A 27,938-nucleotide genomic window follows, 5' to 3' on the forward strand; every position below is an offset into this window, starting at 1 on the left:
ATGCGCGACCAACTTTTACGCCCAACGCCCTCGAGCCATCCGTGTCCTGCGAAGAAAATAATGGCCTCTGATAAGCCCCATCTCAATGGCCGACAGGCCAAACCCTTCACACCTATAATGAGTTCCGCGTTTCGAACCACGAAATCCCCATTAACTCCCAAACTTGCTGATTATGCACCAACCTGCACCACCCATAAACCTGTATACCTCGAGTCAACCCAGCACCCACGAAATGGACTCACCCACTCCGAGACTTCCACACCAACATCCTCCATGCTGAGCGCAAATGTAACCCCTCGATCAGGGCCGCGGTTGTCTCGTCGAGACGGAAATCCTTCTCCTGTGGAAATCTCTCCCATATCCCAACATCCCATATATTCAACGCTCATTCCTGACCCTCCCACACCTCCAACGTTAGATCTGATTCCAAAGGAAGATCGCTTTGTTTCGATGCCCAGGCTAGCTAGAGTAGAGAGTCTCGTGAATGACACGAAATGCCTTACAACAAAATTTCGACCTCCGTCATCTTGTGGGAGCTCTACAGGAGCGCCAATGTTTTTCCATGCAGACGATACTAGATCTCCCCCATCCACAACAAGCCTAGACATGCGGACTGGGTCGCTGCAGAAGCAGGCTAGCCCGTCAACTTTTATTTATGCTTATGGGCCTGCCTCTGAAAATTCTCATCGTGATGGACCGAAGACTGCCACACCCTGGGAAAAGACCCCTCGACTACCTTCTCTAAAACGGCCAGAGCTCACAGCCTCATCACGATCGAAGCAAACTCGCATCCCAGGTATATTTGCCAGAGATTCCCATGCACTTACACATCATCGAAGTCCTTCAAATTCTCATCCTACACCAATCCCAACCTCAGATGTTTCGTGTGACCAGCAGTCACCCAATCCCCACGATCAGCCACCATTGCCCCTGGATAGCCCAAGAAGATCATCTCACACAAAATCCTTCAGTCAGGATGCTTCGCATCATGTGAAGCAACAGAAACAAGAGTTCTTATCAAACCTCAGTGGAACTCCACAGTTAGGATCAAGATCGGGCGAACACCAACAGCTATTGTCAACTACAGCTCCCCAGGAGCTCAGCCCTCAGGTTGTAGGTGCCCACCATTTTCCTCCCACGGATTATGCATCCCTTCCTACTGCCGGTCTTCATAGCTCAATGAAAGAGGACGTGCCTCGAAATTCCAATATCGATAAGTTGAATGAACTGGCATTAAATGCTCGCCGAGAACGTAAAGTCCTTGATCTTGAGATTAGCAATTCCTCCTTGCTTGCAATCAACCGTGCATTGGAAAGGGAGATGAGGAAACAGAATTCAGAACTGCGCCGCTACAGGCGTCTAACGCGATCTGGCCGCCTTTTGATCCCTGAATCTATCTCCACGTTGACAGAAAGCAACATGTCCGCTGTCAGCGAAACACTTGATGAACCTAACGCCATATATTTGACAAATAGTTTGAATGATGATCTCTCAGAACCCAGTGACAATGAGTCTTCACTTTCCGATGACGGCACTCCTAGCCTCAATGGCATTGTCGACCGTGACGAGAAACATTTAACTAGAGATGAAAAACGATTCATCATTGATCTTACGAAACATAAACAGGTCCTTATTGACAGCCAAATGATGAACCAGAGCATCAAGCGTTGCTTGGGATGGACCGAAAGCTTAATTCTTGAAGCTAAAAGAGCTCTCGACTATCACGTCCATCTCACAGATATAGACATTGGCGGCAGAGTACTCTTCCCTGATGAGATTGAAGGCGAAGCAGAAGGTGGGAGAGGGCTCTTGGGTTCGACGGGGGGATAGGTATATTGTATTGGTCACCAACAGTTCAGCATTCTTCCCCGTTCGATATTAACCTACCAGTCTCGAATTAACTTTCATTATTTAGCTCCCACCATTTATTTTGTGCTGTAGCTAGACAGAACCTACCTTGACATATGCCTGATTTCATTACTCTTCCTCTCTCTCCTTTGAACTGCAATGACGGTTTTCCAACTGCCACACGCCAGCGAGGCATGTCTGTGAAGATGTATCATACAAGCCGTGTTGTCATTTACTTATTTATTGTTATTATTATTATTATTATTATTATTATTATTATTTGTATTTGTGGAGTTAGTCTGGATTCGGTGTTGGATGCTGGATGCTGGATATCCTCTTAATAGGGCACATCGGCCCTTCACTCCCTCTCTACTCCAGTGATACCCTTAATTTCTAGTACATATCAGTTTCAACACGTGACATTTCTCTTGAGCTTTAATAATATCACATTATTATTCTAACTCGTGTAGTTGAGTATCCGTAATTACGATCAGAAAATGCCAATAGGTGTGGATGTAAGTCAAGGGGAAGGGATGGAATGGAGGAGGGAGGGGTAGTTTCATTTCTAGCAGGCAGAAAGGGCAGGCAGAAAAGGAAGGCCCTGGAATTACTCCCTTCAATCGAGAAATTCGATTACGTTCCAAGTCATCATGGAGAATATATTACGAATTTTGTTCCGATGTCCAAGTGCCCTCACCCGTTGATTCTGCTTTTGTCCGTTTGCCCTCTTTCTTTCTCTCACTCTTAGCTTTCTTTGCGGTAGCCTCAGCCATGAGCTGTTCGAAGGCCATATAATCACCTTCTTCTTCGGGGGTGCGTCTTGCCTAGATCAGATTTTCCAATTAGTGCACTGGCTACAAGTCGGGCCGAGAAGCCGAAAGAGGAAAAGAAAGGGAAGAAAACAGAAGAGCAAACAAGAATAGGGAACAAGAACAGGGAACGAAAAACCATACCATTTGGTATATCCGGCCACTAAGAACAAGAGCATGAGCGCGATCGATACGTTTCTCCAAACGAACGGATTTATCGTTCAGGATCTTATCACACACGTCACGCAGGACGCTCTGAATTTCGAATTTACTGCCTCGCCATGCGGCTGCAAGCATTTTGCCGGTGACTAGTTTTACCTGTTCAGCCATCTTTTCATCGGTCCAATCCTCACCACCACGCTCCTCGAGTTGAGCCATGTGCTCTGCGCTCATCTGGGCATCAACCATTGTGGAAACCGCATGCCAGGTCTCCTTAGCCAGCGTGCCTTTATCCTTCAATCTCGACCAGAATCCTGAAATCCCAAGAAATTTCTGGGACTTGATGAATGCTGAGCCCTTTTGGATATACGTGGTGCCAATAGCATGTAGAATTTCAAGACCAAAGGATTCCATCTTGAGGTTTTCAACTTCCAAACGAGTCTTCTCTTCAAACGCATGCGTCACGTCCGGGCCCATATCAGTTTCCGTCCAAATGCTAATGCGATCAATGAGTTTTTGAGAAAGGGTGTTGATTCGTTCTTCCCGCTGCCGCCGTCTCTCAGCCTCAAAGGCCGCCAATCGGTCCCGCTGCTCTTTGGTGAGACCTCCTTTTTTCTTCTCCTTTTTCCGCAGTTCCCTTTCCTCGGCGGAAAAGGCTTCCATCCTCACATCCTCATCTGACCTATCCATGAGGACTTGTTGACCCAAGCAGCGGCGTGGGGTATCGGCGCCAGAACTGGTGCCTGATTGGGGCGGCATCTCTGGAGAGGTGGCCTTTAGCTTCGGTGCAGCGCCGGGCGCCGGCGCTTTAAGATCTCCGGAATGACGAGGCAGAGAGCTTTCAGCAGGCTTCTCAGATAGGATTTCCTGGTCATGTACGTGAAGCTGGGTCTTCTTAGCGTCAGCTAGTTCACCTTGCTCCTCCTCCTCACCCTGCATAGTAATATCCATGGTCTGGGTGATATCCTTCATGAGCGAAATTTCACCAATTAGGTCGACAAATGCGCCGCCTCCGAAGATCATGCTAAAGAATTCGGCAGGGTCCTCTGAAATGCTGTTAGAAGTCGTTCCAGGTTGGTTGGAGGGTTAACGGTTGAGGGTGACGGCTTGAGGAGGAGCTAGAGATCAAGGCAAGGGGTGATATAACTCACCAAATCCACTGTCAGGCACAGCATGGTCCTTGCCAAACTTGTCATATTGCCTTCGCAGCTGTTCATTGCTTAGGACTTGGTATGCCTCACCAATCTGCAAACACAGGATTGTTAGAGCTTTGATTTTCATAAATCGCAGGTTACGTTTGCTTGCTTAGAACGCAACATGGAGACAAAATTTTTGGGAAGAGAAAAGGGGAAGTGAAGTACTGCTTGGAATCGTTCGTGTGCAGTTTCATCACCGGGATTTTTGTCTATTGGAGCGAGCGGCCATGTTAGTAATACAAAGAGTGTTTGAACATGAGATGGAGGCATTCCAGAACAAAAGGAATGAACGGACCAGGATGGGTAGTAATGGCTAGTTTTCTATACGCTTTCTTAATCTGTATTTCTGTTGCATCTGTTGGAACGCCTAGCACGTCATAATAGGCGGTATCTGCCACCATATTGAGATTATAAGGGATAATAGAAGGGGAATATGCAGGAGCAGAAGGAGAAGGGGGGTGTTATTCCGGTATCGGGATAAAGCTATGGAACTTCTTTGTCAGATTGGTAGACGCTTGAGAAAAGGAAAGCAATGAAGGGGAATGGGACAACCGGGTTATTTGCGCATCACAGCGTGGATATGATATAGGTATGGCTGTCAGTTCCAGCGCAGACCGTGACAAGAGTTGGGCAGTTTTCTGCACGTCCCAATAATTTTTACCGCGATGTCATTTCCTTGCGCCTGCCTAGGCAGCGCGCTAGTTTGTTTCGGGGTTCGTACCTCTGTGCCAGAGCGCGAATGCTGACTAAACTAGACAGTTCAGATCATGTGATAGTGGTAGATTTCAATGCATTTTCCCTTTATGGACTGAATCGGATCCATAATAGCCCGCCCTGGTTGGAGATCACATTTCCGAGGCTTTAGTCAGATCTAACCTGCTGTGTGTTTTCTCTTCTTTTTTCACTGCCCTCGCACATTTTTCACTTCCTCCTTCCAGAACTTCTCCGGCTCCAATTTCACTGCAACCTACCTCCTTAGGCCATCCAGGTAGGGTACAAACAAACTGCATGAATGCGCTCCTGAAACCTCTCCTTGCCACCTCAATTGTCGTCATCTTTATACCTCTTTCTCCCTTCTGCTTTCTCTTCCCTAGTTCTCTTAAAACCTCTGTATTTTTGGATCGCCGCCATGGTTACCATCACAACACCAATATACTACCTCTTCCATCCTCAAGAGTTGAGGTCAATTATTCAATGGTAAGCTCCTCTGGGTGCTCAACTCTCTTCTTTACTCTACTGCGAAATAGTACTTTGTATAAATCCCCTCTTGACCCTCTCCAGCCCCTTTTCTCACATTTCCCCCCTCACTCCCTGTTGTTATCATGAGAAGAGTTTCCTCTCACATTATCTGGGGAATTATCAATTAACTAAGTAGAATGTCTAGGAAAGTTTGGCATAATCCGATTTATGAAAGAGACGAGAAGCTAGAAACACAAACAGAAAAGATATGCTTCCATTTCTTGAAGCTCACTAGTAGAAGCTTTAGTGCGGTCATTCTCGAGCTGCATCCTGAACTTCTCCTCCCAGTTTGTCTGTTTTATTTGATCCTTCGCGGTCTCGATACCATCGAAGATGACACCTCAATACCTTTGAGAACAAAAGAGCCATTGCTCCGAAACTTCCATAATTTCCTAGACGAGGATGGCTGGTCATTCAATGGCAATCGCCCAGAGGAGAAAGATCGCGAACTGCTGGTTCAGTTTCACAACGTCATCTCTGAGTTCAAGAAGATAAATCTTGCTTACCGGACTATAATCAAAGACATCGCCAAGAGAATGGGCAATGGTATGGCTGACTATTGCCGAAAGGCTGAGCTGGAAACGGCAAAGGTTAAGACCATCGAAGAATACGATCTCTACTGCTATTATGTGGCCGGCCTTGTTGGTGAGGGACTCACCAGACTTTTTGTTGAGGCTGGATTCGCCAACCCAGCGCTTTTGAATCGCCCGGAGCTCTATATCTCAATGGGTTTGTTTCTTCAAAAGACGAACATTATTCGGGATGTCAAAGAGGATCACGTTGACAAGCGCTGCTTCTGGCCAAAGGAAATCTGGTCAAAACATGTCAATGAGTTTGAAGACCTATTCAAACCTGAAAACAGAGCTGCTGCCTTGAACTGCAATGCAGAGATGATCCTTAATGCTCTTGATCACGCTGACAAGTGCCTTTTTTATCTTGCCGGGCTTAAAGAGCAGAGTATTTTCAATTTCTGTGCAATTCCCCAGTCTATGGCCATTGCAACCCTCGAACTATGTTTCCGGAATGAAACCATATTTGAGCGTAATGTTAAGATCACAAAGGGCATCGCCTGTCAGCTCATGGTCCAATCAACACAGAGTGTGCGGGTAATTTGCGATGTATTTAAGCTATACATTCGCAAAATCCACAAGAAAAATACACCCAAGGACCCTAATTTCCTGAAAATTAGCGTCGTCTGTGGCAAGGTTCGTCTAGCATCTCCTCACCTTCTATATTCTATCTCTCGTACGTTCCCATTGCTACATGCTAATTTTTGTGATTTATTTTGCACTGTCTAGGTCGAAAAGTTCATTGAATCCATCTTTCCCTCCCAATCGGCGGAGCAGGCTCATTTGCGGGCAAAGCAACATAAAACTCCGGAGGAAACTGAACAAGCTCGACTGGATGCCGAAGCCCGACAGGATACAATGTATATAATGTTTGCCCTATTTGGGGTCCTGTCCGTCCTTACAGCTATCATGGTATGCTCAAAAACAAAGTTCACCGTTAACATTGGCACAGTTTGGCTGACGGTGTCTCCAGATATTTGCCGCTTGGCTTTTTGGAGCTCGTTTCGACCTCGCTTTTGAGCAACTTAAGCAAGGAAATTTCCGTCCTCCGCCACGTTTCTTAGAGTACCAGGAGCTATAGGATATTGTTCTATACCATATACATAAATGATCTCCCTAACTAACTTCGCGTCTGGTGATTCTTTCTTTTCACTTACTAATCATCTATTTCATCGGATTCTACTTCTGCAACTTTTCTTTTTACCTCTTTATAGTACAAATTACCAATTCAGTGCGAACTTCTAGCACGGATGTCAAATTACAATCGCGCCCTAGCTTTCTGGCGGTGGTTGTGCCGAAGATGTGCTTATATCAATATTCTGTTGTATTAATTTGCGATTAGAGCAGCCAGGCGTACTGGGTTCCTGTCTCACTGCATTCTGGGTCAAACTAGGTTGCGGGAATGGTATTTGCCCATTGAAAACCTGGCAACACAAGCTTTTAAGTTATTATGATTATTGTTACAAGTATGCTTTGCTCACTACACTCACTACAGTCTTATATATATCTGCTCATCCAATGTTGCATATTGCATATTTATCAACTAATCACACTGTTGAAAAACAGAAATGTATCATTAAGTAACAAACTGTAGAATTCATTATATTTAAAATAGCTGATAGAGTGAAGCAATGTGTCACAGCTTCAATCTAGGCGCAGGTAAACAGCTGTTTGATTGCCAATTGGGTAAGCTACTTCAACGAAATACTAAGATGGTTCCTAAAAGACGGGCCCGGGGAAGGCTTGGTTTATATACCCCTTAGCGCATTACCCCTTTCCTTAGCAGGGTTGCTAGGTCATTGTTAGGTAGTTTCTGTGGGGTAATTGTGAGGTGGTTGCTATGCTGATGCTAGGATGGAGCCTGTTCTATCTAGTGGATGGAGTCTGTTTATCCAGAAGCTGAGTCTGCCCTATCTGATGGATGGAGTCTGTCTATCTGGTTGGACTTATGATGTCAGATGGTCTGGGGAGAGTTCATTCTATGCCATTATATTACTTTTCTTTGGAGCTCAGGTATGTCCTTATGCTGATAGATTATCATTCACTTCATCTGCTAGATAGTTGTCTTTTTCTCAAGTTTCTAGTTATTCACTTAGTTTCTTTCATGACTATAGTAGAAACAGAAACTCTACAGTCTTTGTTATTAGTCTATGTGAGATTAATAAGCAGCTTGAGAAAAGACAAGATCTTGTAGAAGCTGATGCTGAATGTGATGATGAGTTGATCAATAATCTATTTAAGTAATTGAAGAATTAATAGAACTACTTCTTGAATAATATCTCAAATAAATTACATTCTCTACACAAGAACATTAATCTTAAAATAGAACTTCAGTCAAACACAGAGTTTGTCAGAAATGTGAGACACATATCACTATACAAAATGAATCTGAAGAAATTAAAAGCAGTGAAAATTTATCTGAAGATAAACTTAGTAAAAGATTTTATTATAACAAGCTCAGTTTTTTATATATTTCTTATTTTAATTGTCTATAATAAAAAAAAACTATAATTCTATGTTGATTTCTACAGATTGAATATCATAATTAAATAAAATTAGTATTTACTGCTTCTATTAGATGAGTTGATAGATTGACTCAATGAAGTAAAATACTTCACAAAGCTGAGCATCTGACAAGAGTTTCATCACATTCAGATGAATTTTGAATCTGAGAACTTGATCACATTTAAAATCTACTGTAGAATCTATAAATATCAAATAATTTTTTTAATCTTATAAATGCTTCTATCTGCTTTTAATGATTTATCAATAATCTTTTTCTTGACTATTTAAACAAGTTTATGATAGAATTCATGAATGATCTTTTAATTTACAGCAGAATTTTTGAAGAATATAAGCAGTAAATAAATCTAATATTGAATTGATTAAAGATAATAGACTTATAAACTAGCATTAGAAAATATGAGTTTACTGTTCATAGAACAACATATTTGAGATTTATTATTATCACAGAGAAAATTGAGACAGACTTTGAAAAGACTGCTATTATTATAAAGTAATAGATCTCAATTACAAATAAAGATGTTCAATCATTTCTAGAATTTGATAACTTCTCTCAATGATTTATAGAAAACTATAACTGAATTGAAAAACCACTATATCAGTTGAGAAGAAAATAGTTTCATTTATATGAACATTAGAATGTTGGTCAATCTTTGAGAAACTGAAGAAGTAACTGATGAAGACTTCCACTATATATCACAATAACTTTGAATGTGTAAAGGGTTAAGCTCTAAGAACTAGAGGCTAGTCCTTCTATATAACAAAGACAAATTGCTTGAGAAAGGGAAGAAAAGAATGAGATGAGAACTCAAGCTTAAGCAAGCTCACATAGCATAATCACATGCACATGTGCAAATGATGGCTAGGCTGAGTCAGCCAGCCAGAGTGAATCTAAAGGTTCAATCTCTTATAATACCTCACTTCTCCCTCTTTGTTGCAGGTCTTTATGACTATTTAAAGTCCTCTTTACATCTAATTTTGTCTGCTGAGAGGCCTCCCAAGTGTTCAAGGTCTTTGCTTCTTGTAGAAGACTCACATCATTCCATGTAGACTCAGCCCAACCTACTCATTTAATGAGATATTGTTTTTTCCTCTGATAGGTTCATTCACTCTGAATTTTCTCAATCTCAAACTCAGGTTCTTTCAGAGTCTCTATAGCAGATGGCTGCCAGTCAGTTTGCCTCTGACTAGGCAGGGGATCTGTCACTGTAGCATGTAAAAGCTTTACATTAAAGACATTGTGAATACTAAGTGAGATGTTCAATCAGTAAGCATGAGATTCTATCTTTTCTAGTATGATATATTAATTATATTTTGCATTCAGCTTCTTGCACAGATGATTAGTTCTCATGATCTCTAAGCTCAACCAGATCATGTCTCCAGGTTGAAAGCTTGAAGCTGAGTCTCTTTATCTATTCATATATTTCTCTTAAAATTGCTGAGCATTCATCATTTTTACTTGAGCTTACTTCAACACTTTGTAAGTCTTTCTCATATAATCATCTGCAAACTCAATAGAATTATATGATATTTCAACAGAAGGTGCATCAGCTATATCAATGAAGAAGACATGAAAAAGATGTGTTAAAAAAAAATGAGCTCACATCCATTGAGACAGCATCTCTATTATTGATGACTAGCTCTGCTAGAGAGAGTCATTCACATCAGTCATTCTGTTGAAAGCTAATATACTTGCATAGATAGATTTCCAGAGTGTGATTCATTCACTTTGTAGCTTCATCAGTCTCTGAGTGATAGACTGTGAAGAGTCATCTCTTAATATCTAATTTCTCACACATCTGAGTTCAAAACATGCTTGTGAAAGCTGACCTTCAATCTGACACTACTGTCTTAGAGATGCCATGTCAAGAGATGATGTTGTGAAGAAACACTCTAGTCACTGTCTCCACATCAGTTTTCTTAAGTGCTTTTAATATAACCTTCTTGATCAGTCTGTCTGTTTTAATTATGATGTTCATATATTCTTTAGAGCTCAGTAAGTCTATGATAAAGTCTATAGAAAGCTTCTGTCACATGTGTTCAGAAATAAGAAAAGGTTTAAGCAGTCTCTGATGTCAATCTCTTCATATGATGTTTGATCTGCAAAGATGACAGTTTTTGATCATTCTTCTTACATTGATGGTATAGCATGACCAGTAGAACTCACATCTTAGAACTTCTGCCATTTGCACTCACCCAGGATGGCTGATAAGAGGTGAGTCATAAGCCTTGTGCACTAATCTGATTTGAAGAGGTTCAAAGTCTGGCATCTAATTATGATCTTGAAAGAGAAGCTCTCTGTTCTCATTTAAAGAGTACTCAGAGATGAAGATCTTAATGCTGAGTTCAGAAGAAAATCTGAATTTTTTCTCATGAAGAGTTTGCTTCAGATGCTGCAGAATCTTGTCATTTTTGCAGATCTCATTTCACTGAGCTTGAAGAGACATCTCAGATTTCACACTGGCAGCAGCCACTATTGATTCCATTTCAGATGCTAGTACATTAAACTTAAGTAGTTGAGCTTGTTTCTGCTTAATCCTCTCATCATCAGCACTCTGTAGCATATTCTGCTCTCTTCATGATAGAGTGTCCAGTCCAGCATTCAACTTCTCTGACTGATAATCAATTCTGAAGTTGAATCAATAGAGAATATTCATTCAATATAGCTATCTTTCATTTAGTCTGCATGTAGTCATGAAGTATTCTAGATTCTTATGATCTGTGAGGATATTGAATTTCTTTATACTTTGTAGCTCAATATCTCATTTCTTTAAACACTCAATTATTGCTAATAACTCCTTATCATGAATCTTGTAGTTGCATTCCACAGGTGAATACTTGCAAGAGAAGAAGGCACATAGATGTAGAATGCTCTGCTCATCATATTGTAGCAGCACTTCTTCTGAGATGTAATCTGAGAAGTCTGTTTCCAATATAGTCTCATGATCAGAGTTGAATTGAAGCAGAATCAGAGCAGAGATAAACATTGATTTTAGATACTTAAAAGCTTTTTCAGCCTTGCTCATCCACAAAAAAGAAACATTCTTGCTTGTAAGAATTGTCAGTGAGATCATAATCTTTGAGAAATCTCTGATAAATTATCTATAGAAATTGACAAAGCCTAAAAATCCTCATACATCTTTAAGAGTAGTAGATGTTGCTCATTTCAAAACAGCTTTAATCTTCTTCAGATTCATTTGTATATTCTTTTCTGCTTCTATGATAAATTCAAGATATTTTGTGCTGTTCATCTCAAACTCACTCTTTCTGATATCTGCCTGCAGGCCTGCTTTTCATAGACATATAAGCATCTTTTGTACATGCTCACAATGCTTCTGTAAGCTTTTTAAGAAAAATATCAAGATGTCATTTAAATAGACTGAGCAGAAGTCTTCCAGATATCCACATAATGCTCAGTTGATATATTTTTGAAACATGCTCAGAGCATTGACCAAATCAAAGAGTGTAATCAGTCACTCAAATAGCTCATATCTGGTTCTAAAGACTGTCATCCACTCATCTTCTGTGACTTGAATCTTGTGAAAAGCTGCAATAATGTCCAGCTTAGTAAATTATTTATTCTGTTTAATTTGCTGTAGAGTCTCACTGATTAATAGTAGAGAATATCAATTCTTTCAGATGATTTTGTTAAGAGCTTGATAGTCTACACAGAATCTTAGCTCACTTTCAGACTTCTTTGTGAATAGTACAGAGGCAGTTGCAGAGAAGTTGCTCACTCTAATAAAATTCTTATATAGATAATCTGTAAGAGTCTTTCACAAAGTCAGTAGTTCCTCTCAAGACATATTATATAGTGGGTCTCAAGAGAGTTGTTCCACACTATCATCAGTCTTTTTAATCAGTTCAATCCCATGATCTCTACCTGGGCCACAAAGTGGGGGTAGAGTGTTGGCAGCTTCCTTATCAAATACATTCAAAAACTCATGATAATGTTCAGACAGCTTTTCTCTAGAGTCAATCTTTAATTTCACTTCTAGAGTCTTTTGAATATCAGTCAAACTGACAGTGAAGATCTCAATGTTTCACTTCTCTCAAGTGCTCACAAGTCTAGAGAAGCTTACAGCAGAGATGGAAATCACATCAGCTTTTGCATTTGAACTAGACTCTATCTCTATGCTACTCTCTTTAAATCTCACAATTCTTTGATGAGAGATCATAGTCGCCTTTTGCTGAGCCAGCCAGGGGTAGCCTAGATACATATCATGACTATGTAATCTATTCATCATGTAGAGAAAGATCTGTTCAGTTATGTGACTGCCTATATCAATTCAAATGCCAGTCATTATACTTGTGGAGAGTCCCATGGAGTCTTCAAAGTCAGTCATTTTAACAGAGGAAATTTCAATGCACAGAAGCTTATGCTTGTTAATGTAGAATTGAGAAATAAGACTATAGATATTAATGTAAACCGCCACACAACACACGCTATCACACAATGCACGCCCCAAAAAGCTGATTTTTGAACTCAACCTTCCACCTTCAATCGTCTACAACATGTCAACTAAAGAAGCTGTAGAGCTCACAGTAGCTGAATTTCTTTTGCAAGAGGCTGGCAATTATACTACTGTTGTAAAAAAATACAGAATTCATCAAACTACACTTATGCAACACATTACAGGCAAATCAGTATCTCAAAAAACTGCCAACTCTCTATATAGACAGAAACTTATGAACTCTCAAGAGAAAGAGCTTATTTGATATATAAATTGTCTTACAGACTGTGGCTTTCCTCCTACACCTTGAATTCTTCAAAATCTAGTTGAAGAAATCCTTCAGAAGCTGATTGATAAGCATTGTATCTCTAGATTTTGTCAACACCACAAGAATCACATCAAAAGTCTATATTTATGAGCAATTGATCAAAAACACAAAAGAGCTGATAATTCTGAGTATTTTCAGCACTTTTTCCAGCTTATATTTGATTGATTTTTATTTACATTACCTGCAATTTAATGAGGGGTTGCTAATGCTTGAGCATCTTAGCTAGATGAAAAGATCAAAAAATTCAACATTCAACCATCTAATATGTGGAATCTTGATGAGAAGGGCTTTCTTATGAGCATCATGTAAATCAGCAAGTGAATAGTCTCTGTATAGCAGCTTAAGAGTGAGAGCTTGCTAGACATGATTCAGAATGAGAGTAGAGAATTCATCTCTTTGCTAGCTGTCATATCAGCCAGTGGAAGGTCAATGCTGCCAGGTCTTATATATCAGTCAGACTTCAGGGATTTGCAAGATATGTGGCTAGAAGATTTTAATTCTAAAGAGCATGAGGTCTTTTTTGCTGTCTTCATGAATGGCTGGAGCAGTGATCAATATGGATTACATTGACTGCAACAGGTCTTTAATCCTCATACAAAGGCTAGAAATGGAGCCTGGTGTCTGCTCATCCTTGACAGCCATTCTTCTCATGTCAATATGAAATTCATCAACTATGCTGATCAAAATTGTATTATTCTTGCTGTACTGCTGCCTCATTCAACTCATCACTTGCAGTCTTTAAATGTTGGTATTTTTGAACCTTTATCAAAGACATACTCTCAGCAGATGAATTTATTCTTACACTCAGCAATAGGAGGTGTATCCATTAAAAAACACAACTTCTTTTTATTATTTCATAACACCTGGAAGCAAGCTGTCATGAAGTCAAATATAGAGTCTGAATTTACTACTACTGGCATTTATCCTCTCTCATCAGATCAGATGCTTAGCAAGCTTGCTAGATCAAGCACTTCAGTCACAGCAGAGCCAGCCACACCCACTATCATATGAGAACTGTGACAGGCAGTTAAGAAGTTAAATCAACAGTGAAGAATCTCTACTGGGTTTTAAAAAATTGTTCATGCTAGTGAAAGACTAGTTTTTGAAAAAGAGATTTTGCAGCATGAAAATAAGCTTTTATATGAAGCTTTATAAAAGAAGAAGAAGTGCTGCCAACATGGAAAGCCTCTAGGTCTTGTGAATAAAGAGAATTTGCATGCTGCTCAATTCTTTTTATCTTCTAGAATTGCAGCAGCATGTCAGCAGCTTGAGACTAACAAGACTGCTAAGATTAGTGAGGCTGCTGAAAAAGCAGCAGTCAAGCTTCAACAGAATATATTGCATCAAGAGAAAGCAATTGTAAAAGCTGCAAAGCAAGCTGCAACTTGAGCTCTTAGACTAGCTAATGCTCAGAAGTGAAAGAGACAAAAAGCTGAGATTGCTGCTCATGTGACTACTTGTAAACTAGCTGCTGAGTGAAAGAAGACTGATAAGGAAGCTACTCAGCAAGCTACTAGAGAGTTAAAGCTTTCTAGAGATCAAAATCTCATTGCTGCTGCCAGATCAGTCAGATCAGTCAAATTCTCTACAAAGACCATACAAAGCCAAGAGCCTGGTGAAAAATCTAATCAGATCAACTCTATACAACCTTCTCAATCTGATAATCAATCAATTACACATCTATCAGCAAGCTCTTTATGATCTACTTCTTCTAGCAGTTCCTCTATGTTGCTGTCAATTTCTTCTTCACTCACCCCACAATTATCATGTTGTGGCCGCATTATTCAACTTCTATCTAGATTTTTGAATTAACTATATATTTTTATATGATCTATTCCTTCTACTAGATATATATTTTTAATTTAAATTAAATAAATTTATGAGTGGTTGAAAAATTGATGGAATTCCTTGAGTGGTTACTTGCTTGTAGAGGCGTGCATTGTGTGGCAGCGTGCGTTGTGTGATGGTTTACATTACATCCACTGTCTATCATTGCTCTAGTTGAAAAGGCATTATCTACTAGAGCATTGACAGTGAAGGGTTTGAATATCATCTTAGATTTAAATCCTCTTCATTACTTCTTCATAAGCTTCTTATTTCACTTCTTTCAGTGTCTTTTGATTGAAGCTACTCTTTTTTCTGAATCCTCACTTATATCTACATCATCATTGTCCAGTACCAGCTCAGGGATCACATTAGCTATTATAGAGCTGGCAGAGTATCTGAGAGGTTTGAACAGACAGCTCTTAATGATATGATCTTCAGCTTCACATCTCAGACACAGGTTTTGCTCTCTTCTTTGATTAATCTCTGTCTGATTTATCAATTTGATGTGATGAGCACTTGAGATCACAGCATCAGAAGAGAGATTCATCAGATCATCAGCAGAAGCTTGAGATCAGTTTCATTGATCAAAAACAGCATGACAAAGTAGAGAGTATGAATTAGACATCATATGATATGAAGAAGATCTGTCCTTGTGATGTTTAGACTACTGTCTTAAAGTCTTAAGCTCAAAGAGTTGATAATCAACTAATCTAAGCTTCTTGCAGTAATTCTTATAGAGAGATGGTTTTCTTATACCCATCATGCCTTCTCTCAGCTCCATGCTTAGAGTGGATTTTAAATACCTCTTTTTAACATGATCATCTCATCCATGATCACTAGCTTCCAGCTGTAACTGATTAAATTCAGGCAGAAAGTCAAAGAGAGCTCTTCTACTCTGTCATAAATTGTTGAGCTTTTGTATAGTCTTTTTTTATCATGCAGAATCAGTAAAGAGCATGTGTGTCTGCTTCAGTAAGCTCTCTACTGTGAAGTTGATCTTGTTCATATTATTCTCAATTCAGAGGTAAACTTGAGCTGCTGCCATTTCTTTCAGTCTTGAGTACACATATCAAACACATTCCTCATTATTATCTAAAGCTTTTCCATTGATTTTAAGTTTTGTTTGAAGCTTTAGCTCTCACTGAGGTTAGTGCTTTAGATTAGAATCATCATACTTCTTGCAGTCTGATAGCTTGATCTTTGATCTTCTGACTGCAATAAGTGATTGCAGATTCAATTGAGAGAGGATTGATGTCAAAGTGTTCAAAGCTTGTTGTAGATTAGCTATTTGAGCTTGCTGAGCTGCTATTAAATCCCTGTTCTTATGCTGGACCTGTTCCTGCTGTTGAAGAAAGATCATTCATTGTTGTTTGAAGCTGCTGAAGATGTCCCTGCTCATTTCTTCACATTGATTCATTTGTGTATTTGTTGTATAAGTCTGCTGCTTTATTTCATTCAGCTAGATGTTTTCAATATTGCTCATTTGTTTATTAGCACAATTGCTAACTCAGTCTATTCATATATCAGTGCTATCACTGAACTTTGTGATGCAGGATTTAAGGCTCTCAATAGTCTATTATATTTCAGCACATTTGCTGAGCTTTGTGATACAGAATTAAGACTTCCAGTGACCTATCAATGAAAGAAGTGAAGTAATTTGTAATGTAAAGGATTAAGCTTTAAGAACTAAAGGCTAGTCCTTCTATATAACAAGAATAAATTGCTTAAGAAAGAGAAGAAAAGAATGAGATGAGAACTCAAGCTTAAGCAAGCTTGCATAGCATGATCACATGTACACATGCAAACAATAGCTAGACTGAGTCAGTTAGTCAAAGTGAATCTAGAGGTTCAACCTCTTATACAGAGCTGTCATTTACAGTAAGTGAGATCTTTTTGCCCTCACTACTCTTCTTATTATTATATTTTCCTATTCTCACTGTGTTGGTGGTTCTTCATTCTTCAAAGATGCTATCTGAATTAGCTGCTCAGCAGAGCTCACCATGACAATGCTCACATTCCAGACAGATTGAGAGGTTGAAATTTGAATATCTGCTCATTCAATAGTCTTCACATCCCTCAGATTGGCCCTCACAGGCTGAATTATTTTGAATGTTGCTGCTATTATTGAAACCTGCAGCTGCATTTTCAGCCTGAGCCATATTGGCTGAAGAATTAGCTATCTGAGCAGCCTTCTTTGCCTCTTTGAAAGGGTTCAATCAAGAGTGTATTTCCTTCATGATTGAATGAACATTCAATACAACAGACTTTAATTTGAACTCTTGTAACTCCTTAATTTTCTTATGCACATAGTTTCACTATATATTGAGAAGTGCAGAATAGAACATGTGGAATACCATATTATTTGACAGTAAAATATCAAGTATTTCCAATTTCATAATAACATCATTGAACTTATTGAAAAATATATATATGTCAGTGACTTGAATATCACTCATTGATGTAAATGCCATAACTGCTTCTCTGCAGAGCTGTGTTCTCAGAATGAAGAACTTCTTCTCAATCATGTGTCAAAGAGAATAAGTAATTCTGCCCTCATCATATTTATTAAAATAGAGCTGAATGCTGGCTGCCAATGCATTCAAAATGAACATGTAAAGTCAGTGATTTTTGACCTCTCAAAAAGAAGCTCATTCAGAGTCTTCATCAGAGCTTTTGACTTGCTTGTCCTTCAATATAACCCAGCATTGAGCATCAATTAGCTTGGCCTTCATATTCATATATCAGAAGAGGTAATTTGAAGATCTGACCAGAGTGTTCAGCTTGATGGCATACTTAGTATACTGTTTGAACTGACTAATTGTCTTTCTGACGCAGCTATTCAGATTGTAGAGATTATATTACATTCAGAATCTCAAGTTCAGATCTCATGCTGATAGTCAATCTGTCAGTAGATTTGCAGGCATCACAGCTCTTTCATTGTGAGTGTGTAGCCTCTTCAATTGAAGTTGAAGCTGTAATTCTTTGCACCTCTCTTTTTGAAGTTCTAAATCAATCTTTTGACATTTAAGATTTAATCTCCTCAGTTGTGATTCTTCAGAGTTGATTGCTAGCAATAGATTAGAAGTCACTGCAGACATCTCTACCTCATCTTCTGAAGAAGTCAGATCAGCATATTCAACATGATGTAAGCGGATCAGCCTCACTATGATAGAGGCTGAAATCAGCTCAGCTTGCAAATTGAGCATTTCAGAGAGTTCAATATTGAAACTCTTGAACATCTCTGAGGGGGTCAGTGAGCTCATGCCCCTCTGATCATTTTCAGATTGATCAGATTGACTGAATTGACTCAATTGCAACTGTGAGTGAGTCATCATACATTTCACTATGTCATATTAATCTTCTTTAAAATAGAGTAATCTTATTCAGTAAGATTCTTACCTATAAGCTTGATTGAGTGAATTAGCATGTTCTTGTGCAATCAGTCAATGAAAAATTAGTGAGTTGCAGATTTTTTCACCTGCTAAGTGAACAGATTAAACACAGAAAAAAAAATAATATAAGAGCACATCAAATCAATCAATTGACATAAAATAAGATAATATTATATTGAATGAAGTGAGTAGTGATTAATATACACTATATTTGACAAGAATTCTTTGAATTGGCAGTTATTTGCGCAAAACAGATCTCATAACCTGTGAAGAATAGATTGCTTGATTGATTATGAAGTGATCACTAGCTACATAGAAGTTATAATGTAATCAATCACTCAACTGATCAGATCACTCAACTGGCCATCTCTTCACTGTACATTAAACAAATCTTTAAATTCTATCATCACTATATTAAATTATTCATTAAAAAATTATATACAATTAAATTCTAGCTCTGCAAGCATTCAGAGACTCTATGTTCAGTATTTTCACATTTGCTGCAGTGTGCTGATACTTGCTTTTTAGTGAATTGATTTGAATTCTTCATCTCTCTATTCATCATCTTCTGAGCAGTCTGAGCAGTCTGAGCTTTAACTAATTCTTCTTCTCCAGTCAGAATTTCTTTTTGATCTATGTAAATACAATCTTGTCCTCACTTGCATTTCTGCTTCCCATTTGCAGCTTATAAAGTCTTGTTCTTTTGAGTCAAAAGAGCACTCTCATGCATAGCTAGTTGACACCCTCAAACTAGTTGATCTAGAGCTTGGTTGGTAGGACTAGGCAGGCTTTGCATACAATGCTTGATAAACTGCTTGAGCTTGTTGAATTGACATTTCAATTGAACAGCATTTCAGAGAGTCTTTGAGATTCAGAAGGTTTGAGATTTATGAGATATGCTTGAGCTTGTTGAATTGACATTTCAATTGAACAGCATTTCAGAGAGTCTTTGAGATTCAGAAGGTTTGAGATTTATGAGATGTGCCTGGGGGACTTGATGTATGTAGTTGATAATATAGATGTTCAAGAACCTTCTCTGCATTGAATGACACTAAGCCTGTAACTCTGAATTCATTCTTAATAGTTATATTCTTCAATGCCTTCTTTCTAGCAACAGAATATAGTTCTAGGAATTCCTTCTCATTCATATGATTAATATCAAACCTCATGTCAGATTCAATCTACTTGTAATATGCCTTCTTCAGAGAAGCAAAGCAGCTCACATCTAGTGACTGCAGCAGATGAGAAGAATGAGATGGCATATAGAGAGCTATAATAGCATTCTCTCTGCAGAATTGATTAAATTCAGCAGTGATATGACTCTCATGCTTATCCAGAATCAAGAGTCTATATCTTCCAACTGTATAAGTCTGAGTAGACTTGTTAAACACCTGTTTCAGTCATATTAGACCAAGCTGATCAGTGGTCCAGCCATTCTCACTAACTCCAATTACTCAATCTGCTGGCAGGTTTGTATACCATGAAGTCTGATGTAGCTTGCTCTTGAGAATAATCATTGAAGACAGACTCTGTTCTCTTGCATTAACTGACTCAATTACAGTCATCCATTCTCTATTTTCTGACTGTATAAGAGATGCCTTTCCAGCTCTTTCTGACCTAGTGATCACTAAGATTGTTGAAATAACTCTCATAAAAAAGCCAACTTCATCAAAATTATATATATCCTCAGATAGAATTTTATACTTCTTCATGACATTATCCACCATTCTAAATCACCTCTTTATAATCTCTGAATCTTTACATAGAGCTCACTGGTGATCATATCTGTGTGTGAGCCTGATCTTCAGCTTAGAATAATGTTTAATAAATCTCCACATTCAGTATTCTCTAATGCTAGAGAATATGCTAGATTCACAGACTCTGAGTAGCTCAATGGCCATATATCATATACTTGCAATTCAGAAGAGTAGTCCTCTCTCATTCATGAAGATTATTCATTGAACTAGAGCTTCTTCTTCTGTAGATGTCAATTTCTGACATTGAAACTGAAATTTCACATGTGAAATGCCTCCATGTAATCAATTGAATAGGGTGACATGAGAGACACCATAGGTCTTAGCAGCAGCTTGAATGCTAGAAATTTGCTTGATTTCATATACTTTAATGATCAAAAGAAGTTTTTCTTCCTGATTAAGAACTTGAATTTTCATTGTGGTTGAGAAATTGAGCTTTGATTGTTGATAATGAGTTGAAATTGAAAAGATGGCCAGTTGAGTGATCTGGCCAGTTAAGTGATTGATTACATTATACAGTGTGAATTACATAAGAAGGTGGATAGATCTGACAACATATACAATGTCATAATACATTTCAACTCATTAATTAGTTAATGAATAATGTAATCAATCACTCAACTGGTCAGATCACTCAACTGACCACCTTTTCAATTTCAACTCATCATCAATAATCAAAGCTCAATTTCTCAATCACAATAAAAATTCAAGCCTCTAATCAGGAAGAAAAACTTCTTTTGATCATTAGAGTGTATGAAATCAAGCAAATTTCTAGCATTTGAGCTGCTGCTAAGGTCTATGGTTTCTCTTGTGCCACTCTATTCAATCAACTACATGAAGGCATTCCACGCATGAAATCCCAGTCTCAATGCTAGAAATTGACATCTACAGAAGAAGAAGCTCTAGTTCAATGAATAATCTTCATAGATGAGAGAGACCTACTTCTCTGAATTGCAAGTATATGATATATGGCCATTGAGCTACTCAAAGTCTGTGAATCTAGCATATTCTCTAGCATTAGAGAATACTGAATGTGGAGATTTATTAAACATTATTCTAAGCTGAAGATCAGACTCACACACAGATATGATTATCAGTAAGCTCTATGTGAAGATTCAGAGATTATAAAGAGATGGTTTAGAATGGTGAATAATGTTATAAAGAAGTATGAAATTCTATCTGAGAATATATATAATTTTGATGAAGTTGACTTTCTTATGTGAATTATTTCAACAATCTTAATGATCACTAGGTCAGAAAGAGCTGGAAAGGCATCTCTTATACAGTCAGAAAATAGAGAATGAGTGACTGTGATTAAGTCAGTCAATGCAAGAGAACAGAGTCTGTCTTCAACAATTATTCTCAAGAGCAAGCTACATCAGACTTCATGATATACAAATCTGTCAGCAGATTAAGTAATTAAGATTAGTGAGAATGGCTGGACCACTGATCAGCTTGGTCTAATATGACTGAAAGAGGTGTTTAACAAGTCTACTCAGACTTATACAGTTGAAAGATATAGACTCTTGATTTTGAATGAGCATGAGAGTCATACCACTGCTGAATTTGATCAATTCTGCAGAGAGAATGCTATTATAGCTCTCTATATGCCATCTCATTCATCTCATCTGCTGCAGTCACTAGATGTGAGCTGCTTTGCTTCTCTGAAGAAGGCATATTACAAGCAGATTGAATCTGACATGAGGCTTGATATTAATCATATAGATAAGAAGGAATTTCTAAAACTATATTCTGCTGCTAGAAAGAAGGCATTGAAGAATATGACTATTAAAAATGAATTCAGAGTCACAGACTTAGTGTCATTCAATGTAGAGAAGGTTCTTGAACATCTATATTATTAACTACATATATTAAGTCTCTCAGACATATCTCATGAATCTCAGATCTTCTAAATCTCAAAAACTCTCTGAAATGCTGTTCAATTGAAATGTCAATTCAACAAACTCAAGTAGTTTATCAAGCATTGTATGCAAAGCCTGCCTAGTTCTATCAATCAAGCTCTAGATCAACTAGTTTGAGAGTGCCAACTAACTATGCATGAGAGTGCTTTTTTGACTCAAGAGAACAAGACTTTATGAGCTGCAAATGAGAAGCAGAAACACAAGTGAGGACAAGACTGTGTTTATATAAATCAGAAAGAAATTCTAACTGAAGAAGAAGAATTAGCTAGAGCTTAGACTGCTCAGACTGCTCAGCAGATGATGAATAGAGAGATGAAGAATTCAAATCAACTCACTAAAAAGTAAGCATCAGCACACTGCAGTAAGTGTGGGAATACTGGACATAGAGCCTCTGAATGCTTGCAGAGCTAGGATTTAATTGTATATAATTTTTTAATGAATAATTTAATATAGTGGTAGCAGAATTTAAAGATTTGTTTAATGTACAATGGAGAGGTGGCCAGTTGAGTGATCTGGCCAGTTGAGTGATCTGGCCAGTTGAGTGATCTGGCCAGTTGAGTAATTGGTTACATTAGTAACTGGACTTGAATAACACTTTTCATGACTGAAAAATTGGATTACTGCATGTTCGAGGCTCTGTACAACAATCAACAGAAAGTTGACATATTCCTCTGTTGGAATAGTAAGGTTGAGCCTCTCACTGTTGCTATCTAACAGACGGTTTCCTGGCTTCAACTCAGCTCATTCAGTCATTAGTTAATTATTGCTAGCTGCTTCAAGGTTTTGCTTGTCATTCTTTTAAAGCTTGTCGTTCTGTTGGTTCCAAAGGGTGGAGAGCAGCTCGATGATGACGAAATGCCATATCGATCCGGAAGCCTCTTCCAAGGAAATGCCCTGTGCCCCAAAGCGTCATATCACTAGCAAACTATTTAGCTTAATATTTAAGTATGGTTGAATGACGAGTCTGATCTTAAATCCGGGTTTCACCGAGTCGCCATGCAATGAATTTTGCCTTAGCAGTTGTATATAAATTCAGATTCCTGTCTTATATAGTTATCTAATTTTTTACCATTTGTCTACCATTTGTTTCTGTGATCTTGCTCTTTTATTCCGGTGTCAATGTCCTATTGTGAAAAGTAAATCACAGCATTTTGGCAGCAATCATGATCGATCCAAATAACTTTGATACTTTACCCCCCACATCTACTATCGGCCCTGTGCCAACTGTTATTCCTGGGAATGAGCCCATCTTTCAAGAAATGGGCGGTGCTGGACATCGAACATTATGGTATATCTGATATCTGATCCAGTGAAGGAAGTTAGAATGCATCTTCTAATGGTGCTTATAGGGTGGTTACGATCTTAATGCTGCTGTCCTCTCTTATTTTCTATTTACTAGCTGCTCGAGTGCCTGTTGTAAGTTTCAAGCGCCCTTCCCCCCCACCCCCCAACCAACTAAATATTCCTTGTCTTTAAAAGGATATATATGTCTCAGGTATCTGACTTCCCTCGCACAGCAAAAACGTCTTTTCCATGTCCTTGTCTCCTTGATCGCAACCATATCTTTCATTACTTATTTTGCCATGAGCACAGGTGGTGGGAAGTCATATAACCATATTATTTTTCATGAACCTCACAAGAATGACCCCGATACCTTACAAGACGTATACCGTGAGGTATTCTGGGTACGATACGTGAACTGGGGTTTAACTTTCCCATTAGTTCTCGTTATTTTGGTCCTCTTGTCTGGCATGCATGGAGCGAGCCTTTTGGTGTCTGTCACCGCGCATTTCGTCATGGTGGTGGCGGGTACCATCAGCGCTTACGGAGGGCCTGGTGGCCGGAAATGGGCGTGGCATATGATTGCCTGTTTGGCATATCTGACGATTGCGTATCAAGTCGGGTTCAATGGACGCAGGGCCGTGGCTGCAAGGGACAACAGGACAAAGACACTGTTTTCCTCTTTGTCCGTCTTTGCGTTGGTTGTATTGCTAGTATACCCCGTGTAAGTAAATATCTTGTAGCTGGGAAAAGAAAAATTAGTTTACGAGGAGAGCTAATGTTGAAACTGGTCCAGGATCTGGGCCTCGTCCTCCAACGCCCGCCGCATGAGCATTGACGCGGAGACCATTGCGTATGCTGTCTTGGATATTTTGCTGCAAGGGCTTTTCGGATACTGGCTGCTCATTTCCCACGATAGCATGTCAGCCTAGTAAGTTCATCATGGTCGTCATCTATTCGATGTGATATTTACATTGTGTGTAGTTCCTTAAACATGGATGGGTTCTGGGCTCACGGTGTCGGAGGCGAAGGGAACATTCGGATCGGTGAAGAGGAAGGAGCGTAAATAACTCACTCGGCCTAGTTTATCTAGTTGAGTCCAGCGAATCTCCAGTATGTCGATGACATTGCTGGTATCCACGGGGAGATTTCACTGGGGACTTTCAACAAAATGGTGACAAACGTATTTGAGTTGTGGCTTCAGTTTCATTTGTAGTCATCTTTTAGTTCCTCTATTTAATCCTTTTTTTTCCTTTTTCTTTTCTTTTCCTTTTTTAGTTTTTTGTCGAAAATTCATGACCACTTTGGAAGATGGAATGCCTGTTAAATAGTTATCATTTGGCACTAAATTGTTCCTGAAGTTGGCTGCATATTTTGATGGAGAGCAAATGCTGGGATTGGTTTGGGGTATGCTCTGATACATAAATTATTATATGTGGATAATAAAAGGCATTCCATGTGTTACATAAGGAGATTGAATAGCAGTGGCGATAATCATTAAACGTAACTACGTGTATTTTGGGATTCTCCAAAGACCTCGTTTCTTAATAATTTTCCTATATTAACTAATAAATAGTTATGTAGTTAAATATCATTTCCACCTGCCTAGAAAATCCAAACATACCGCACGCCTCACATGAACCTCTCGGAGGCAAACATACGGAGGGGAATAAGAGATAGAACATGAAGCAGAAATTAATTGTACCAGGCTATTTTTGGTAGTGTATTTATCAAATGCAATCATCTCTTCATGCGAACATGGGAAATTTCAGCTCCTTAACGGCTCCAACCCCTTCCAAAACCAAATAAAGTGTCAAATCATAAAACAAACGCCGCAGACTTAATACTTCTTGCCCTCTCTCAGCACATCGCCAAACTCATCCAGTGGACTCCGGATGAGCTTAGTCTCCTTCCACAAGTTGGGGGTGAGAAAGCTGTATGTGTTTGCGACGGCGACGAAGGTAGCTTTGAGAGTGTTTTCAAGGGTCTTTGTGGAGCCAGAGGAGGAGGTGTAGATGTCGTGGACACCAGCGAGTTGAAGAAGGCGCTTGACAGCGGGGGAGGCAACGAGGCCAGTACCTCGAGGAGCGGGGATCAGCTGTGTTGATTTAGTTAATTTAGTTCCGCATTTTCATATTTCAATACCTAGGAAATTTGAATATATGAGGTAGACATACTCGAACAGTGACGGAGCCACACTTGCCGCTCTCCTTGGTTGGCAGCGAGTGAGGCTCACCGAGGTTGGAACCCCAGTAGCCTCTGCGGACGGGAAGGACGGAGAGCTTAGCGATGATGATGGCGGCGCGGATGGCTGTAGCAACCTCCTTGGAGGTCTTGATCCCGAGGCCAACGTGGCCCTCCGAGTCTCCGATAACGACAACTGCCTTAAACCGGGTGCGCTGGCCGGCGCGGGTCTGCTTCTGGACGGGTTTGATCTATAACAGCCAAATTGAATCAGTTATATATGAAAAGTATTTTCTCCTTTCCTATTTGCATCGAATAAGAACCTGTCCATTCCAATCTCAGCGCTGTATTCCAATACATCTCCTTCCCTTCCGCCCTCATCCTCTTTGAACTCAGGTAGCATTGTTATGATATGAAATATATACCTTCATAACCTCGTCTTTTAGGTTTGGCAGGAAAAAGTCGACGATCTGATATTCTTTGATGGGCAGGGAGTGTAGATAGATCTGTTCCATGTTGGAGATCTTGCCAGCCTTGACGAGACGGCCGAGTTTTGTGACAGGCTGCCATTCCTTCTCCTCACTCTTGGGCCCACGACGGCCACGACGGCCTCTTCCTCGGCCACGGTCACCACCACGGTCACCGCGCGAACCGAAACCTCCACGGGCACCACCACGGGGAGTGTCAGCCATACTGGTTAGACTGGGATCCGAGAAATTGAGGGAGGTAGAACGTGAGGGTGGAGATACGAGTGGTGGGTGGGATTTTGGTTGTCGTCGTCGTCGCTATCAACCGTTAGAAGCGTTAGAGAGATAAGGACTGAGAAGTGTGCCGCTGAGTCAGCAGGTGCTAAGCGAGCGGGCAAGACCCAGCCCTAAGCCCTAAAACGCATCCGAATTGGTAATAGCACATGTAAAGGGGAAAGCGGTGAGCGTGACAATAAACACCCAACCAACAATCGAGGGAGAGAGAAAAAAGTTAGCTAGATCTATGGATCTATTGTCTATTCCATCCTGTAGATATCAAGCATGAGTTTCTGTATCTGTCAAGGGAGGGTAAATAGACAGAATATATATAATAGATATATATAAGAAATATACCCGTCATGCTGCACTGGTAAGTCTGCTCCAACTGATTGATATAGTTAACTAACTCCCAACTAAGCTAGCCAACTAACCGCTCCGTTCTCTATACGGATTATCTCCCAGGTATCAAGTCCAATTGGCAAGGAGGCCATTGCTTACACAGAGCGTCGGGAGTGCTGTATGTCTTATTTATCATACGAAAAACCCCTATTCAGTGCTGACTGGCAGGGCAGATCCTCTTCGGTGCTGGAGATGTTCTCGCCCAACAGCTCGTAGACCGCGCAGACACAGAGCACCACGACTATGTCCGCACTGCCCGAATGGTCCTGTACGGTGGTGGTATGCATATATATGTCTTCTTTGGAGGACCTTCTTCCATTAGTTGCCCTTAACTGGGAATATTAAACAGAAATCAATGCTAACTGATTTTTAAAAGCCATCTTCGGCCCCGGAGCCAGCACTTGGTACAAATTCATGGATCGGCACATCATCCTGAGCAGCCCCAAAATCACCCTCGCTGCCCGTATCGCCGGTGACCAATTGCTCTTCACCCCAACACACATGTTTGCCTTCCTCTCCTCCATGTCCATCATGGAGGGCAAGGACCCCAGGGAGAAACTGCGTAACAGCTACTGGGCCGCCTACAAAGCCAACCTGATGATCTGGCCATGGGTTCAGGCTGTCAACTTCACCTTTGTGCCCTTGCAGCATCGCGTGCTGGTGGTCAATCTTGTCAGTCTTGGTATGCATCTCTATTTATATATCTCTATCTTTCTATCTTTCCATCTATATTTATATAAATATATATGTCTTACTAAACTATCACAGGCTGGAATTGCATCCTCAGCGTCATCAACAGTAGGAAACAGTAAACTTTCCTTAAAATTTCTCTGGCTGTAATTCTGCATGTACTGCATATACTCCAAATATATATAGTTAAACACTTTGCATCAGGAGCTGAAGGTTAAGTACGAGTTTGTTCTCTTCAGGTATTAAAGGGGAATAAATGATCATCATATCAGGCTTTCAATATCCTGTGGCTCAATAGACATTCTCGCCCTATGACTTGGCGGTTTGAATTATTTTGCATTTTATTATCTAGATATATACTATTTTTTTATTTTTTTTATTTTTTATTTATTTTTTTATTATTTTATTATTACTTTTTAACTCATTCTAATAACTATTAAAAATAGCTAAAATAAAAATTAATTTAAAATATATATGAAATTAAAAATTATCAGTTATTTATTTTTTATATATATATAAATTAAATATAAAATATCAATAAATCTGATTCTATTATAAAAGTTCGTAAATATATATAATCTGACTAAATTTGAATAGATTAACTATGATTTAATAAAA

At 39.4% G+C, this 27,938-nt stretch overlaps 8 protein-coding genes across 8 annotated transcripts; 4 read left to right on the forward strand and 4 right to left on the reverse strand.

The window, feature by feature from the left end:
• Window positions 1-1,830, forward strand: PADG_08598 (uncharacterized protein; the record flags this gene model as incomplete). The annotated part of the gene is made up of 1 exon (XM_010765606.1): window positions 1-1,830. The coding sequence occupies one exon, from the start codon at window positions 1-3 to the stop codon at window positions 1,828-1,830; it is 1,830 nt and encodes a 609-aa protein (XP_010763908.1).
• Window positions 1,831-2,510: 680 nt separating this feature from the next.
• Window positions 2,511-4,413, reverse strand: PADG_08599 (uncharacterized protein; the record flags this gene model as incomplete). Its single annotated transcript, XM_010765607.1, has 5 exons — window positions 2,511-2,672; window positions 2,802-3,862; window positions 3,968-4,061; window positions 4,178-4,221; window positions 4,308-4,413. The coding sequence occupies 5 exons, from the start codon at window positions 4,411-4,413 to the stop codon at window positions 2,511-2,513; spliced, it is 1,467 nt and encodes a 488-aa protein (XP_010763909.1).
• A 975-nt stretch (window positions 4,414-5,388) lies between these two features.
• PADG_08600 (farnesyl-diphosphate farnesyltransferase) lies at window positions 5,389-6,901 on the forward strand (the record flags this gene model as incomplete). The annotated part of the gene is made up of 3 exons (XM_010765608.1): window positions 5,389-6,456; window positions 6,550-6,732; window positions 6,794-6,901. 3 exons carry the CDS (start codon window positions 5,389-5,391, stop codon window positions 6,899-6,901), a joined length of 1,359 nt encoding a protein of 452 aa, XP_010763910.1.
• A 9,984-nt stretch (window positions 6,902-16,885) lies between these two features.
• Window positions 16,886-17,111, reverse strand: PADG_12493 (uncharacterized protein; the record flags this gene model as incomplete). Its single annotated transcript, XM_010765609.1, has 2 exons — window positions 16,886-16,920; window positions 17,045-17,111. The coding sequence occupies 2 exons, from the start codon at window positions 17,109-17,111 to the stop codon at window positions 16,886-16,888; spliced, it is 102 nt and encodes a 33-aa protein (XP_010763911.1).
• Window positions 17,112-17,849: 738 nt separating this feature from the next.
• PADG_12494 (uncharacterized protein) lies at window positions 17,850-18,284 on the reverse strand (the record flags this gene model as incomplete). Its single annotated transcript, XM_010765610.1, has 1 exon — window positions 17,850-18,284. The coding sequence occupies one exon, from the start codon at window positions 18,282-18,284 to the stop codon at window positions 17,850-17,852; it is 435 nt and encodes a 144-aa protein (XP_010763912.1).
• A 4,899-nt stretch (window positions 18,285-23,183) lies between these two features.
• Window positions 23,184-24,367, forward strand: PADG_08601 (uncharacterized protein; the record flags this gene model as incomplete). Its single annotated transcript, XM_010765611.1, has 5 exons — window positions 23,184-23,308; window positions 23,370-23,436; window positions 23,538-24,025; window positions 24,098-24,232; window positions 24,286-24,367. 5 exons carry the CDS (start codon window positions 23,184-23,186, stop codon window positions 24,365-24,367), a joined length of 897 nt encoding a protein of 298 aa, XP_010763913.1.
• A 774-nt stretch (window positions 24,368-25,141) lies between these two features.
• Window positions 25,142-26,177, reverse strand: PADG_08602 (40S ribosomal protein S2; the record flags this gene model as incomplete). Its single annotated transcript, XM_010765612.1, has 3 exons — window positions 25,142-25,399; window positions 25,479-25,736; window positions 25,911-26,177. The coding sequence occupies 3 exons, from the start codon at window positions 26,175-26,177 to the stop codon at window positions 25,142-25,144; spliced, it is 783 nt and encodes a 260-aa protein (XP_010763914.1).
• A 413-nt stretch (window positions 26,178-26,590) lies between these two features.
• On the forward strand, window positions 26,591-27,442 carry PADG_08603 (uncharacterized protein; the record flags this gene model as incomplete). Its single annotated transcript, XM_010765613.1, has 5 exons — window positions 26,591-26,601; window positions 26,694-26,748; window positions 26,804-26,909; window positions 27,007-27,312; window positions 27,399-27,442. 5 exons carry the CDS (start codon window positions 26,591-26,593, stop codon window positions 27,440-27,442), a joined length of 522 nt encoding a protein of 173 aa, XP_010763915.1.
• Window positions 27,443-27,938: the final 496 nt, after the last annotated feature.

The sequence above is a fragment of the Paracoccidioides brasiliensis genome (genome assembly GCF_000150735.1).
Source record: "Paracoccidioides brasiliensis Pb18 unplaced genomic scaffold supercont2.23, whole genome shotgun sequence".
Lineage (NCBI taxonomy): Eukaryota > Fungi > Ascomycota > Eurotiomycetes > Onygenales > Ajellomycetaceae > Paracoccidioides > Paracoccidioides brasiliensis.